The sequence below is a fragment of the Labeo rohita genome, chromosome 9, assembly GCF_022985175.1.
Source record: "Labeo rohita strain BAU-BD-2019 chromosome 9, IGBB_LRoh.1.0, whole genome shotgun sequence".
In the NCBI taxonomy this organism is placed as follows: Eukaryota; Metazoa; Chordata; class Actinopteri; order Cypriniformes; family Cyprinidae; genus Labeo; species Labeo rohita.
Genome location: NC_066877.1, coordinates 12,657,859 through 12,673,423, shown reverse-complemented (window position 1 = coordinate 12,673,423; position 15,565 = coordinate 12,657,859). Strand labels below are relative to the sequence as shown.

Genomic DNA, 15,565 nt, shown 5'->3' with positions numbered 1-15,565 from the left:
ACAAAGCAGAGGCGCGCTGTCTCTTTCTCTGCCGCTCACGCTTTTTCTTCCTTGGCTGGCGGTGAAATAACACCGATCATTTTGCTTGTGATTGATCAGAGTCATTATGTATTTTGTTTCTCAGGAGATGCCGATATCTGTACTCCCAGCAATATCAAATGTGTGGACAAAGCACTTGGTAAGCAAGCATTTTTCATTTTTGCTAACGCCCTGGAGTGTAATATCTCTGGAGGTAGTGGGCACAAATAATTAAATCCCAGATAAACAGATGTTTCTGTGCGTGGTCTGGGGTGGGAGACACAGGATTACTCAGTCAGTCCATGAAGGAGATGTTCTCTAGCGCTTTGACATCCTTTACAGGGCAGCATTAAACTAGAGATCCCTGCAGTGCATTACCCTCTGATACCCTCACGACGTTATCGCCTGCTGTAGGTGTCTTGTTCCACTGATTTTATGACACTCGTAAATGGAGCGGCTCATGAAAAGTTGATGATGAGAGATGTATCGCTACAATTATGATAGTCCTTATCTAATAAGCCAGAAATTTAATTATCTCCACAGTCAAAAGGAAACCCGACCCCATTTAATGGGTGGTTGAACTAAATCCAGATATATCTTAAAAGAATGGACTGTACTACCGTCCACTGGACTGACTTATTCAAATATTCACACTGAAATCTCTACTGTGATAGTTTACTTTATTTATTTTATCACTCTCATGTCTGTAGATGTTAATGTATCGCCTATAACAACACAACATGGTACGATGGTTCTTAGTGCTAAGATTGCAAGATTAAAGTCGTAATATTTCAAGAATTAAAGTCGAAATTACAAGAATGAAGTCTACATATTTTGAGAATAAAGTCGAAATGTATCTAGAATAAAGTCAAAATGTTTTGTGAATAAAGCTGAAATTATGAGAATTAAATCGTACATATATACAGCTCCCGTTCAGGATGAAGTTTGCAGGATTTTGTCCACAAAATGATAAGAGCACACATTATTTTAACATTTTATTTGATCATTTCACACACAGTGTTTTAAGTGGTGCAAGCCATGCTTTTCTTTTGTCAATGTTTATGCAAGGCATACAGCGCCAAACACGGACTCCAGGAATTCCTGAAGTTTATTGTCGCTACTGAGGCAGCCAACAACAGCACAGCTTCAAGAAGTTCACTTCCAGAACAAAATTATAGATAATGTACTCACCCCATTGTCATCTAAGATGTTCATGCCTTTCTTTCTTCAGTCGTAAAGATATTATGTTTTTTTTGTTTTTTTTTGAGGAAAACATTTTAGGAATTATCCCTATATATTCCCTATAGGAATGGTGCCCGTGAGTTTGAACATCCAAAATGCAGTTTAAATGGAGCTTCAAATGGCTCTAAATGATCCCAGCCGAGGAAGAAGGGTAGCGAAACGATTGGTAATTTTCTAAAAATAAATTTAAAAATGATATACTTCTTAACCTCAAATGCTCGTCTAGCTCTGCAGTGCGCATACAACCTAATCCAGGTCAATGCTGTTAGGGTATGCTAAAAAACTCCCATCTCATTTTCTCCTCCAAATTTAAAATCGACCCACATCGCTGTAGAAGTACCGACCCAGTGTTTTCAAAGTGAAAATGCAAAGAAGGTCAAACACCCTTTACAAAAAAAAGGTAAAACAACGATGTAGGAGGATTTTGAAGTTGTAGGAGAAAAAGAGTATTGAAAAGCTGTATTGACCCGGATTACACAGAGTACGCATGTGCATCACAGAGCTAGACAAGACAAGTATCTGAGGTTAAAAAGTGTATCATTTTTTGTTTCTTTGTTTTTTTAGAAAATGACACATCATTTCACTAGATAAAACCCTTATTCCTCGGCTGGGATCATTTAGAGCTGCACTGAAACTGCATTTTGGACGTTAAAACTTGTGGGCATGACAGCACCCAAATGGAAGTTAGAATCCATCACGGTGGTGTTCATCAGTTACTCAGGAAAAAGGTAGATACTGTAAAGTGCTTCATGATGCCATAGAAGGTATTGTTATTGTTTATTTAGTTTGTGGCAAAAGAAAGTTTTTCAAATTATAAAAAGGTAAGAAAGAGATCGTTCTTTAAAGAACCTTTGACTGAATGTTCCTTTGTGGAACCAAAAATGGTTCTTCTATGGCATTGCTGTGAAAACCCTTTTAAAGCACGTTTAGGCTACTTAACAAGATATTGCCCACCTAAACAACATCAGTGTTGTTAGCTTCTAGTAGCTTGTAGTGTGCCTATAGACTTTTTAAAAGGGTAGATGAACTTTAAATTATAAGTGGCTTTATACATTATTAAGTAGATTCCCCAGAACTGCAACATCTGCATGTAATAATGTAAATCAAATAGGCGGTGTCGTGGCATGTCTACTAAATTTTGTTCTAAAAGCAGGGAATTAATGTTAAATATGTGGTGCATTCAGTGTATACTCTGCCAAATTTATAAGCATGACATTCTTGATACTTGCTCTCAGGGAGGTCGAGTGTGTGTAACTGTGCATGTGAGAGTGTGTGTGTGTGTGTGCTCTCTTCTGGATGCCCTTCAGAAACCAAATTAAATCTGAACAACATGCTGAGTGTGTTTCAAGCATCTTATGGATGATTATTTAGCACTGGTGTTATCTCTCCATATTAGTCTGATGAATGAAGAATGGCTGTGCAGGTGTGAGCCAGAGCACCTGCTCTCTCTCACACACACACACACACACACACCTGTCTGCTGCTCTAAACTAATGTGTGTGTCCTCTTCACAGCACTGCTGCAGTCAAGTTCAGGTGACACCTGCTCCTGTGAAACTCCCTGCAACCTGACGCGTTATGGTAAAGAGCTGTCCATGGTTAAAATCCCCAGCAAAGGCTCAGCTCGCTACCTATCTAGAAAATACGACAAGTCTGAAGACTACATCAGGTGTGGCAACCTTTCCACCTTCAGTATTGTTTGAAACAGATATAATACTGTACTGATTCTTAATATGTATGATTTACACATAAATGTTTTATTGTCCTTTTGTTTTAGAGACAACTTCCTTGTTTTGGATATTTTCTTTGAAGCTCTAAATTATGAAACAATAGAACAGAAAAAAGCATATGACGTTGCAGGATTATTAGGTGGGTTTCTTATGCCTCATTTTATCTTAAAGTAATTTTGTGTACACCTAATCTTGAGCATTGCTGAGCTTAAACCAATATTAAATGAAATTAAAACCGACTCTTTCTTAATGCACTTTCCTGGTGTTAGTTTCCTTGATGTTTGTATACTTTTGCACAATTTAATTAAGGTATAACCACTTTTACTTTCTCGTAAATGACTTAACATAAATGTTTTGCTGTTGATATTACTTATGCCACAAAGTTTGTTGGATAACCCAAAATCTTGTTTCAGCCCTGTTTTATTTTAGTACAATTTATATGCTAGTATTCTTTAATATTGAAAGTAGCTTTTATTCTATATTTTTATTTCAGTTTTATGATGTCATTTTATGTGCTTTTGTAATTTGTATTATTTTTTAAATCCCTATTTAGAATTATTTTTTATTTCAGTTTTATCTCAGTTTTAGTTACGTTAACACTATTACTTATTCAGAATGTTAGTCAAGGAGACATTTCTAATTCTTGTTTCTTGTTTTTTAAAAATACATTTCAGAAAAAAAACATTTTTAATAGTTTTAGTTAACAGAAATGTGGCATATTAAAGATTATGTTGAAAATGACAACTCACATTGAAAAAAAAATGTGCACATTGTTCTTACTCGTTCTTATTTTTTGATTTCAGGGGACATTGGCGGTCAGATGGGTCTTTTTATCGGAGCCAGTGTTCTCACCATCTTGGAGATTCTGGATTATGTATATGAGGTAAGTACACATTGCTTTGGCCCCCCTTTTTCCCATTCCATAGCCATTTATTTTAACCAATAGATCTTTTCCTGCAGTGTTTTTTTTTTTTTTTTTTTTAACATTGTATTTCCCATAAGAGCAGATAAGACTGGACCTCTGAGCTGAGCAGCAGAAATGCTGATGCTGCTAAACTCTGTTTATAGCCCTCATTTGTCCTACTTTCCCTGCTGCCCTCTTCACCCCGACTCCCCCTCACTTTTCTAGGTGATCAAACACAGGTTGGAGCGTTTGCTCAGGTCACAAAGAGATGACAAAAAGCAAACCCAGCAGCAGCAACAGGCCAGCACAGTCGCCACAGTAAAGCTGGAGGAAATGAAAGCTAAGGTGAGCCACATGCTAATCTCTGGAGCGTTAGCGTTAGGATGCAGCGCAGATCAACTCTGTGAATAGGAACAAAGCCCGGAGGGAAATATAACATCAGTAGCAGGATATTAAGCCATGATTGGGATGCCAGGCTGTCTGCTTAGACCAGGATTGAATCAAATATCCCTTGTTCTTATTGCAATCCGATCTTCTGTTCATGGAAGAAGAACACAGATGTTGGCAGAGCACACTGTATTTATGAGAAATGGAGTGTGCTCAAAACTAATTCAATTCGGCGCATGGTCAGTGGGTCCTGTCTCAAAATTGTTCGACCATTATAAAGTTAACAGTTACAGCTCTAAAATTAGAATCAGGCTGAAGCCAGTGTAATATAGTTAATATACTGTATTGACCTGTGACCTTCAGTTCTACAGGTCAAAAGTTTACGTCCCCCTTTTAAAATCATTAAAATGTGTTCATTATTTTAACAAAATAAGAGGGATCATACAAAATGCATGTTATTGTTTATTTCGTACTTACTTGAATCAGATATTTCACATAAAATATGTTTACATATAGTCCATAAGAGAAAATAATAGCTGAATTTATAAAAAATGACCCTGTGCAAAAGTTTACATACACTTGATTCTTAATACTCTGTTGTTACATGAATGATCCACAGCCGGATTTTTTTGTTTAGTGATACTTGTTTAGAGTCCCTTGTTTGTCCTGACCAGTTAAACTGCCCGCTGCTCTTCAGAAAAATCCTTCAGGTCCCACAAATTCTTTGGTTTTCCAGCATTTTTGTGTATTTGAACCCTTTCCAACAATGACTGAATGATTTTAAGATCCATCTTCTCACACTGAGGACAACTGAGGGACTCATATGCAACTATCACAGAAGGTTCAAACACTGACACTGACGATTCAGAAGGAAAAATTATGCATTAAGAGCTGGGGGATGAAAACAGAATGAGAATGTGTACATTTTTATTATTTTGCCTAAATATTTTTTTCATTTCGTACTGCTTTTCAGAGGCTACAGAAGATAGTTACATGTTACCCAGAAGACAAAATAAGTTAAATTTACCCTGATCTTCAAATTCAAAACGTTTTCACCCCCGGCTCTTAATGCATTGCGTTTCCTTCTGGAGCATCAGTGAGTGTTTGAACCTTCTGTAATAGTTGCATATGAGTCCATATGAATCTTTTCATACAGTCATTGTTGGAAACTGTTCAAATACACAAAAATGCTGAAAAAACCAAAGAATTTGTGGGACCTGAAGGATTTTTCTGAAGAACAGTGGGCAGTTTAACTGTTCCGGACAAACAAGGGACTCATGAACAACTATCACTAAAACCAGAAGGTCTTTTATGTGAAATATCTATTCAAGTCAGTGCTAAATAAACAATAAAATGCAATGATCCTTCAGAAATCATTCTAAAATGCTGATTTGGTGCTTAAAAAGCATTTCTTTTTTTTTTCTTCTGAAAATGTCCCTGCACACCCCAAAGATTGTATAATATGATACTATTAGTTAAAAAAATTGGTGTCTTTAATCATGGTACTGTTGCCACCATTTTATAGATACAATAAGCCACTCAAGGAGGTGCATAACAGTGAGTTTACCATGGTTAAAGGGTTTTAATCATGATAAACCACACTAACACTCAGCCTCGAGTGGATTTTCGCTTTATCACAACACAGATTAAACAATGATTCACAGCCTTAGTCATAAGAGGCGTTTTATGCACAACCTAACAGCGTGTAAGATGTAGCAGTTGAAGTATCCTTGCAGAATCCCGTCTGACATTCTCTGTTCCTGTCAGGATTCTGGCGAGATGAGCCGGAGCCACTCGGAGGGAGCTTATGCTAACACCATCCTCCCAAATCACCATCACCACCACCGTACCCACCACCGAGTGTTCGAAGACTTTGCCTGCTAGGAAGACCCGTCTGTTGACATCTACAGAAAGAGTTCTCTCAGTGCTGAAGGTGGGCTCAATGAAAGACCCTCAAATCTCAGCACTAAGCTCTCTCGCTGTCACCAGTTAAAGCTCACAGCCAAAGTCGAACTCTAAACCCTTTGCTTCTAACCGAAAGCAGGCACGGATCGGACATTGCGGTCCAGCAGGAGACTCGCTGAAATCCCGTCCTGCCCACCCACCCACTCCTCCCTCCTATTGCAGGAAGTGACATCCGTGGCAACTCTACGATTTCTACACTGAATACCTTGGTATTGGGCCTCTACTATATCAAGGCATAGACTGCATGACATCTAGAGCCACTTTATACTCCAGATCCTGTTTGAAGCATTACATTCTTACTTTATATTTTGTCAGCTGTTAGAGTTTTATTCGGTGAGTTCTCATCTTGTGAAATATTATAATTCAGATTAATCTACAAATGTAAATGATGTATTTGAATCATGGCTATCAACCCTTAGGATCCAGAGCTTAAGAGAAGTAACTTAACTCTGGTGTACTGAAATCATGGGGACGGTGTAGAATAGTTTAAGTGTTTCAGAGAAGTAATATGTATCCATCTCTACTGGATATGTCTGGTAAATGTTTCCTTTCTCTCAAATGATTTATGATTAATTTAACTTAAAGTATATTGAATAATCCACAAATTTTGTAATGTTATTTATAGAGCTGTAACGTGTGAGTGGTAATGGGTGTCATTAGCAGTAACAACATAATCTTCTTGTGAGGTTACTTCCCAACGGAGAGCCAAATGATGTGTACAGTAAAGCCCACTGGCCCACCAGAGCCACAAGAAGCTACTGCGGTAACCATATTGAAAAGGTTCGTTTCATCCATCCATCAGCTGATGGATCCACTCTCCCAGACCTCCCAAAAGTGTTTAATAAAACAGACCTTATGTTCCTAGCTTCACTTTTGAATGAGACAGAGCGCAACAGTCCCACAGAGAATGATAAACCGGATTTGTACAGCACACTCAAAGTATGAGAAATCTGATGCGCCACAGCGTATGGCTACACGTTTAAAAGTCTGTTGATGAGTTTTTCTCAGGGTTCTTAGCTGTGAAATGTCTAGCATTTTCTTTGACAAAAGGCCAGATGTGCAATGCATTTCAATCAGAAACCACCGCCTTTTTCAGCAAGTGCTGACATTCAATGACAATTCACAGACTAAAAACTTTTCCATTTTAGTTACAGTCCTAACATCGCAAATGCTGGTATTGAATTTGTGGTTACAAACATGGCTAATATTACTGTAAGCTGAACGTGTAGCACCCCTAACTTTTTTTTTGGAAATGCATTACTTTGTAATCAGACATTTCAGGTGCAGTTCTTGTATAATTAATGTCTGATGATTTCATTAGCTTAAAGGGTGTTATCACTTTATTATGATGTGTGTAAGACTTTACTGTTTAAAGGTTGTGCTATTAAAATGAGCAGAAATCATATATAATAAATTATTTATATAGTACTATATCTCATATAACATTGCACACATATATATTCATATGTGTTGTGCTAAATGTACTATATAATTTTCTCCTTCATATTTGGTACTCATTTTCTGGACTTTTTTTCTTTTGTTTACCTACACTCTAAAAAATGCTGGGTTAAAAACAACCAGTACTGTTTTTTTTTTTTTTTTTTTTTTTTTTGGCAACCCAGCACTGGGTAAATATTGTACACATGCTGGGTTATTTTGACCCAGCTGGTTGGGTTAAATGTTTTCACCCAGTATGCTGGGTTGTATTATTTAGCTCAACTTGTGTTTACAAATTACCATACACACAGAAAAATAGGGGTTTAAAATTGTACTATTTAGGGTACAACAGCTTGTCACTGGAGCTGAAATAGACATTTTTGTACCTTTTTTACCCCTAATAGGTACATATTACTACTGTAAGGTACTAATATGGACCTATTAGGAGTTAAAAGGTACAAAGATGTGCTTTTAAGGGTACTGCTCCAGAGACAAGCTGTGGTACCCCAAAAGGTACAATTTTAAACCTCTATTTTTCTGTTTGTACTATATACAACCTACAAATGTAACATTTAAAAGTAACATTTTAATTAAAGTGTATTAAACCGTTTTCTGTCATCCCTTTTTACCAAAATAGTGCTGATTCTTGTGCCGGTGTGTAGCCAAAAACTGACCCGGTGATGGGCTGCTGCTCGGCGGGGAACTGCGAACCTCAAACCGCTGCCCCGCGTTCCACTCGTAGCTGAAAGATGACGTGACTGACTGACTTAATAAATTGCCCATAAACAAACAGTACGGAGTTTTGAGAACATATTTTAACAAATTAAATTCAGTATTATAACGAATACAATCAGAGGCGTCATACCCATTCAGATTTTTGAGCCAAGTGGATTTTGCCGCTTAATTTTTACTGTATTTGATACAATGGCACTGGCTGGCGTGATTAGAATGTTCAGTGCGTCATAACATCAGCTGCTAAATTCAAATCAGCGTTCGCTGGCTGGCATTTACATTACTGACAGTCTAGAGTTCAAGCACTCTCAAAAACTCCCATTAAAACCACTTAAGCTGTTTACACTATGAAATTAATATTTTACCTACAGATTCGTACAGTTGCACTTTATTGTTTCTGACGAGAGAAGTCGCCAGAAAGATTCAGTCAGTGAGCGAGTAAAGAAACACCAGCATTTTAGCGATCACTCATCTGAACACCTCTGATTGGTCATTGCCTTCATAAACTCAACACAACAGCATCGTGTGTAATTGGTTATAATGCGCAGTGCTGTAAAAACTGGTCTGTATCTGGCTCAGCGCCAGCCAGCGAATGCAGATTTGAATTTAGCAGCTGATGTTATGACGCACTGAACATTCTAATCACGCCGATATGGTTGTATCAGATATAGAAAATATTAATCTGCCATTTTTTGTCTTTTGGGAAGCTGCATTCAAAATCCAGTTGGTGCCCCCTCACTTTGAATGGGCATGACGCCTCTACTTAATTACGCCTCTAAAATAATGATTGCATGACGCCCCTGAATACAATCATGCAGGGAAAAAGGCATTCCGTCATGCGAAATGACCGATGCTGAGGCATTCACTGGACATCTCGTCCCTGTAAAATAATATAATTTACAGCAAAGTAACAACTTTATACAGTAGATGGAATAAAACGTATACAAACCTTTATCTTTATTTCACTAAAAAAGTGCAGTAGTTCGGTGGCGTTCTCTCCTGAAATGGACGCAAAAAGTCAGAGCAAAACAATTGGGTTAAAGTAGAGGTAAGCCCGCATTGGCCTGGGCTGTTTCGTTGGAGGAAGGGAGAGGAGTGTATAGTTTCAGCTGTCCGTAAGATTGACCCAGCCACTAAGGCAACGGCAGGGTATCACAAAATCTCCTCAGCATATGATCCAACAGGCTCAACCCTGCAGCTGGGTAGAAAAAATAACCCAGCGTTTTTTACTGCGAGTGTACATTCACAAACTACAGGATTCTTTTATATGTGACAGAGCTGTGTATCCTCTGTAGATTAGTTCCTCTGTTGGGTAGATCCTATCTACAAGAGAGATTTTGCATAGTTGTTTTTTATATTTTCTGGAATGCATCTCATATTTGGATGTCATATCAAAAACATGCATCATATATTCCATCCATATAAAAGTAATCATGACTAATATGGGCTTTTAATATTCATAAAACTGTATCACAGTGGCATTTTTAAAGGTTCCTAGTCAGAGTCTTGATGGCACACTGAGCCGGTTATGCATAATAATACAGTTTACTGTCATAAATAACTGTGCTGTCAGCAGTGAAAGCAGAAGAGCTGACATACCAGTGCATGTCCAAGAATTGCACTGGAACAAATCACTCAGATTTGATTTGGCATTATCTGTCAACCTCAAGCATGTGTACAGTTGTGTATTTCTGCATTTGTGGCCTATCTTACCTGTGCAGAAGGAATTGCTCCAAATGTTGAATTGCAATTGCGTGTGCCAACTCACAGGTCTTTTTAAAAAGGACTATCTTTCATAATCCTTGCCATTAGTGTGGAAATATTTTCTGTATAGCAAATGGTAGTGATTTTGTGCAATCCAGCATGCAGATCTGCATCAGAAGGAGGATGTAGATGCTTCCACATCAATTAGACACTTTTCCAAACTGAGGTCAGCAATTAACGGGGTCCTGTTATGCTCAAAGTCTTGATTTTGTTTTGGGGGTGTAGTAGAACAAGCTTTCATGCTTGGTGGTTCAAAAAACGCATTATTTTTAACATAATTTACATTATTACTGTAGGGGATCTACAGAAGTCAATTTTGCTCAAAGGGAATCATTTAAGATTGAACAGAATCTCCGTATACAGCGGATCAATGAATCGGTCAGTGATTCATTGAGCGAGCCGTATAACATCAACACTGTACTGGATACTAATATCCAAAATATAGTGAAAACACTATTTCTTAGCACGGTAACAAGGTCGGCAGTTTAAGACATTAATTTATAAGCACAAAACACAAGATACTTCTCTTTTCAATATGAATAGGAATTTATTGGAAAAACCTAAGACATATAAACTAATCTAACACATAGACGCGCATTCACACATTCATACAAGTTGCAGAAAGAGAGAGAGATGAGGAAAGAATGAGTTTAGAAGAGTGAAAATGTGAAATCCCAAGTTTATAGCATACGTATATGCAATTGCTTAGACCTGAACAACCATCAATCATTTGATTAACCCTCGCGTTGAGTTTCTTAGTGAGGTTATTAAACGCTATATTAATGCACCAGTTCAGCTAGAATCTGGAGGTTGTACTTGCGTTGCCTTTGTGTTAAGGGGTTTCCTTTGATGACGTCGTTGCAGAAAGGGGTTCCCCAAGGTTGCTGATTGGTTGGAAGTCCGTGGTCGTTGGAGGTGATGTCTTGGGCGTTGGCTGGATGATGGAGTCGTGTACGCTGGTTGAAGTTTTGAGGCGGGCACGAAGTCTGAGACACGGCTTAGCGGCAAAACTTAACTTAGAACACGAAACTCTCAACGGAAAGAAAAGATTAAAGTAAAAGAAAGAAATGTGACGGTCTCCTCATGTTTTCGTTAGAGGAGTGGCTGGCGTGCAAGCCAGGAAGCGTTCAAAGAACGCAAAAAGCAGCGGCAAATTATGGCAAAAAGCATGGCTAAAAGAGATGGCACGAAGCACAAACTAAAAGCACAAGCTAAGAGCCTGACTAAAAGCAATGGTTAAACCAATAGCTAAAAGCTAAAGCTAAAAGCTAAAAGCATGGCTAGGAGCGATGGAAATAGCTAAAAGCAAAATTTGATGGTGTCCTGTGGTTTTAAACTCAGCTTTGGACACATCCCAAAATGGTGTCTTGACCAATTAGATGTTGTCTTAACTCAGGATATTGCTATGTTTCTCCTCCCAAAACATAAATCAGCATGTTATCTTATCAGTCACATGGTCAGAATTTTCCCGCTCTTGCAGAGTATAATTTGGCCATGATTCCTATAACATGAATACAACACATTTGACAATGAATTGATTGGTGGAAACATTCAAAGCATGAATTTTCAAACTCATACATACCAAACATGAATATAAACCCTTAAGCTATTCAATAGTTATTAAAAAGGACATACACAACGAGTGATTAGAACATAATAGACAAATGTGTGGGTGGCATACATAGCAGGAGTTATGCAATGGTCTGATGTTCATTCATATGTCCTTTTAAGCATCGTTTTGGTGCATATTTAGGTAAAATGGACAGTCTCTGCCATTCTGTGAACTAAGGGCATGTTCCAAGGAACAAAGGAATTTAGAAGAAACTTGGTCTGGTTCTTGTCTTGGGTGGGGGAGCACCACCCAACAAAGTTTCCTCATGTGATGGTCCTGATGGGCTGCATCTTTGACCATTAATCTTGGGTTTCTCGCCCCAATATTGATAATCTCCTTCCTGAGATGGGATTATCAATAATTGTGTTCTTTTGTTTTAATGTTGCAAGTTGTTCAAAGCTGTGAAAGTTAGTTGGTTAGGCTTACTTCAGGCTGGCTGGCGCCAGGGTATCCTGGACAGATTTATGACGTGGTTCTGGGCCCCTTTGTGGAATTTGGCTCTTTGGTTTCAACCAAATGTTCTGATCGAATCTTCCATTTGTCTGATTCGCTCTGATACCCTACATTACAATACATTTCTCCCAGCCTGGCACATATGGCTCGATTAGTTCGGGGTTTAATGAAGGCCCGCCTTCCGAAAAAAAAAAAAAAAAAAAAAATGTTGTGATTGGTTAGCTGTCCCACTGCGTCGCGTTTGGCAAACAGCATGATTTCAGTACTGCCACGTCCCGTGTACAACTGTTACCGCAAGCTAGATTAAAGTGATTCTTACATTTTAAATATGGATATTTTTCTTACAAAAACACATTGATCCGCTACAGGAGGCCGCTGATACTCTGAGCTATATGAGTGACTTTTTATTAAGGATGGATGCATATTATTGGACTTGTTTTGGACTGATGAGGAGAAACACCCATCTATGCCATTCTAAAGCTTGGGAGTGCCAGGATAAATTTTAATATAACCCCGATTCATTTCGAATTTCCTTGGGCAGGATTTAATTTAAAGATATTCCAATGGACTGCGTTGTAACATCATTGCATGCAGAAAACAAACGCTGTAGTCCACAAGAGCTGTTCATTGTAGTTCCTGAAAAGGGATTTTTAAAAAACGAAATATCTCCTTTTGGAGTGGACCTTGAGATTTGTAACTTTGTTGATCTTTTTTATGCCCAAAGATACACACCACACTGACTAAAGTTTAAAAAGTGAAAATGCATAATAGCACCCCTTCAAGACAGCTATTATGTATCTATTCATGATTTCATACAAATTACTTTTTTTTCTTGGAATACTACAGGTGAAAGATTATGGGAAAGAAATAGGAGATTATGTAGGAAGAGGAAAGGGAAAAGAGAGCAAAAACAGAGGCACAGCAGGAGCAAACAGAGCAACTTGTGGTTTGGGACAATGTCCAATTCAACCATGCAGCGCTGGTGCAAGAGTGGATTAAAAATCACTCCCATTTTAATTCTTCTGGGGATAGAGAGTTTTCAACCACAACTTCTATGACAAAGTAACTCTGTTTAAATGGATTTAACATTTACACTTTTCTTTTCTTGGATCCATGGAATGCATTAACTGTGCTGAATTACTTTTCATAACAGTAAATTCCAATTGAAGCCAATTCCTATGTTCTGAATTTTGTACAACCCTGGCGTTTGGATGCCTGTGTTAATTGTTTTAAATATTGAGCTTAGTTTGGAGGGGGAAAAAATGTAAAATCGATCCAAAAAACTAATATTCCTTTATCTTATATTTCATCTTCAGAGGTCAGTTCCATTCTGATCTGATTGGGGCGGTGTTGAGCTCGATGTGTGTATTTTTAAAACTGTGCTACGCTGCTTTAACTTTGACATGCTGTTCCTTTCCACCCGCTTTTGCCAGCCAGACCACCATTTAGCTGCGAGAGGGGGCCATAAAACGAGGCACTGAAGCAGCATATAGTGCAAACAGACTGTTGAGATTTCCACACGATTAAAGGCATCAAGACTAATCAGGCTAATTACCCATTACGCTCCAGAACCTAATGGACTGTACACCAGACTACAGAGAACACATAATACAGTTTGTACAAAGGTCTGCTGTTATGACCGTGGTTTCTGTTAGAACACATTTTATAAATGTAACAATGGTACGTACTGGAGTCCAATAATAAAATCTTGATAAATGAATCACTTCGGTTCTGGTCACTGAGATATAAGCACATCACACCGTCTCATTTTTTTATGGTTTATGATTCCACTGAGGATCCACTGAACTATCCTTTTAAACTCTTGACAGCATCCATGGCATACTGTCAATTACCTTATAAAATGATGTTGACTTGTCCTTTCAGCTTATTAAAAAAAGCAAAAATGTTGTTAAAATGGCTTCTGTAATGCATAACCCGAAGGCTAAAATGATACTTGAAACAACTTTACATCTTAAACAACATGCATTTCTGTGCTATTTAACCTGATCTCAAAAGAAAAACGCATCTATTCTACAAGGGGACAAAACTTTAATGGATGATTCCTATCTAAAACTATCTACCCAAATACCTACCTAAATAACTACTTAACATTATCAAAGACCTTAATGGATAATTAACTATATACTTAGAAACTGTTGAAATTTTAAAAGACTCATTTTAAAACTTATTTTGTAAGAGTATTTCCTTCAGTGCAATTCATATGGAAACCTAACCATTAGTGGTGTGTAAGTAGATCATACAAAACCATGCAAATGAGATGTACAAATATCTATGAATTTCTACCATCTCGGCCAAAACATAAAATACCTATGGTAGGACATAAATGAGTGGGTATTTATCAACCAAAAAAAAAAAAAAAAAAAGAAGAAGAAGAAGAAGTAGTTTTACTACTTTTTCTGTAAAGAAGTGTTTTAAAATACAGTAATCAACAGCATGTCACAGATGCTGTCAGTAGACCCGTAATTTGGGGGGAAAAGCAAAAACATAAAGACAAGTGTAAAAACATAAAGAAAGAAATGTTGAATCTAAAAGACAGCATAATACAACATTTTATGACATATTGATCGAACGTTCTCACAATGGAGGTAATATCATCTAGATTTCAACTACACACATAGTCCTAAATTAAGCAGTTTCAAATACTTGTTTAAAAAAAAAATAAATTCTGTCATCATATGCTCACCCTCATGTCATTATAAACTGATTCACCGGAGTGGGCGCCAAAGTATCGTACCAGAAGCTCAGAATTATTGTTTTTGGTAGAAAATTATCGTACGTGAGTCAAACATACAGAAAACTATTGGACACGAACTGCAAATTACTACAATAGATAAATAATTAAGCTGTCTTATTAGGACGGTCAAAACTCAGTTGCTGTCATCGAAAACCTGCGTGTTGCCAGATGCTGAGGGGCTCCTTTTGCGGTACAGGTTTGATGCCATCATGGACCGAAACAGTGCTTGGCTTAAAAGCAGGGCACGGTAGACGTATGATCCACAGCTAGATCAATAGAAGCGCTATAATTACAATGACCATAATTTGGCTTCACCTGGCTTCCGGGCTCATCTGTGTCCGGCTATTTTTATCTGTACAAAACAGCTCGTTTTGCTGCGTGATATTACAAATTGGTGTGTTTTTCCATATTATTTTATTGTAATACCTTAATTATGAACACACTGTTTTGTAGCGTTTGTAACAGTTTTACCATTTAGTGCACTTTGTTATTCTATTCGTAATTTCCTTATAGGAATGGCTAATGAACTGAAAGTCTCACCCATAGGCTTAGTTCCACGTCGAAGAA

At 37.7% G+C, this 15,565-nt stretch overlaps 1 protein-coding gene across 3 annotated transcripts in view; it reads left to right on the top strand.

The window, feature by feature from the left end:
- Positions 1 to 8,620, top strand: part of asic4a (acid-sensing (proton-gated) ion channel family member 4a) — a 110,143-nt gene extending 101,523 nt beyond the window's left edge. The window contains exons 5-11 of one of the 3 annotated variants that reach the window (XM_051119849.1): positions 125 to 178; positions 2,775 to 2,928; positions 3,037 to 3,128; positions 3,793 to 3,872; positions 4,119 to 4,238; positions 6,048 to 6,213; positions 6,325 to 8,620. In XM_051119849.1, the coding sequence (XP_050975806.1) occupies positions 125 to 178; positions 2,775 to 2,928; positions 3,037 to 3,128; positions 3,793 to 3,872; positions 4,119 to 4,238; positions 6,048 to 6,164 (617 nt within the window). In that variant the 3' untranslated portion in view covers positions 6,165 to 6,213; positions 6,325 to 8,620. Of the gene's footprint in view, positions 1 to 124; positions 179 to 2,774; positions 2,929 to 3,036; positions 3,129 to 3,792; positions 3,873 to 4,118; positions 4,239 to 6,047 lie in introns of all 3 variants that reach the window. The other 2 variants (XM_051119848.1, XM_051119847.1) reach the window with 2 other exon arrangements.
- Positions 8,621 to 15,565: the final 6,945 nt, after the last annotated feature.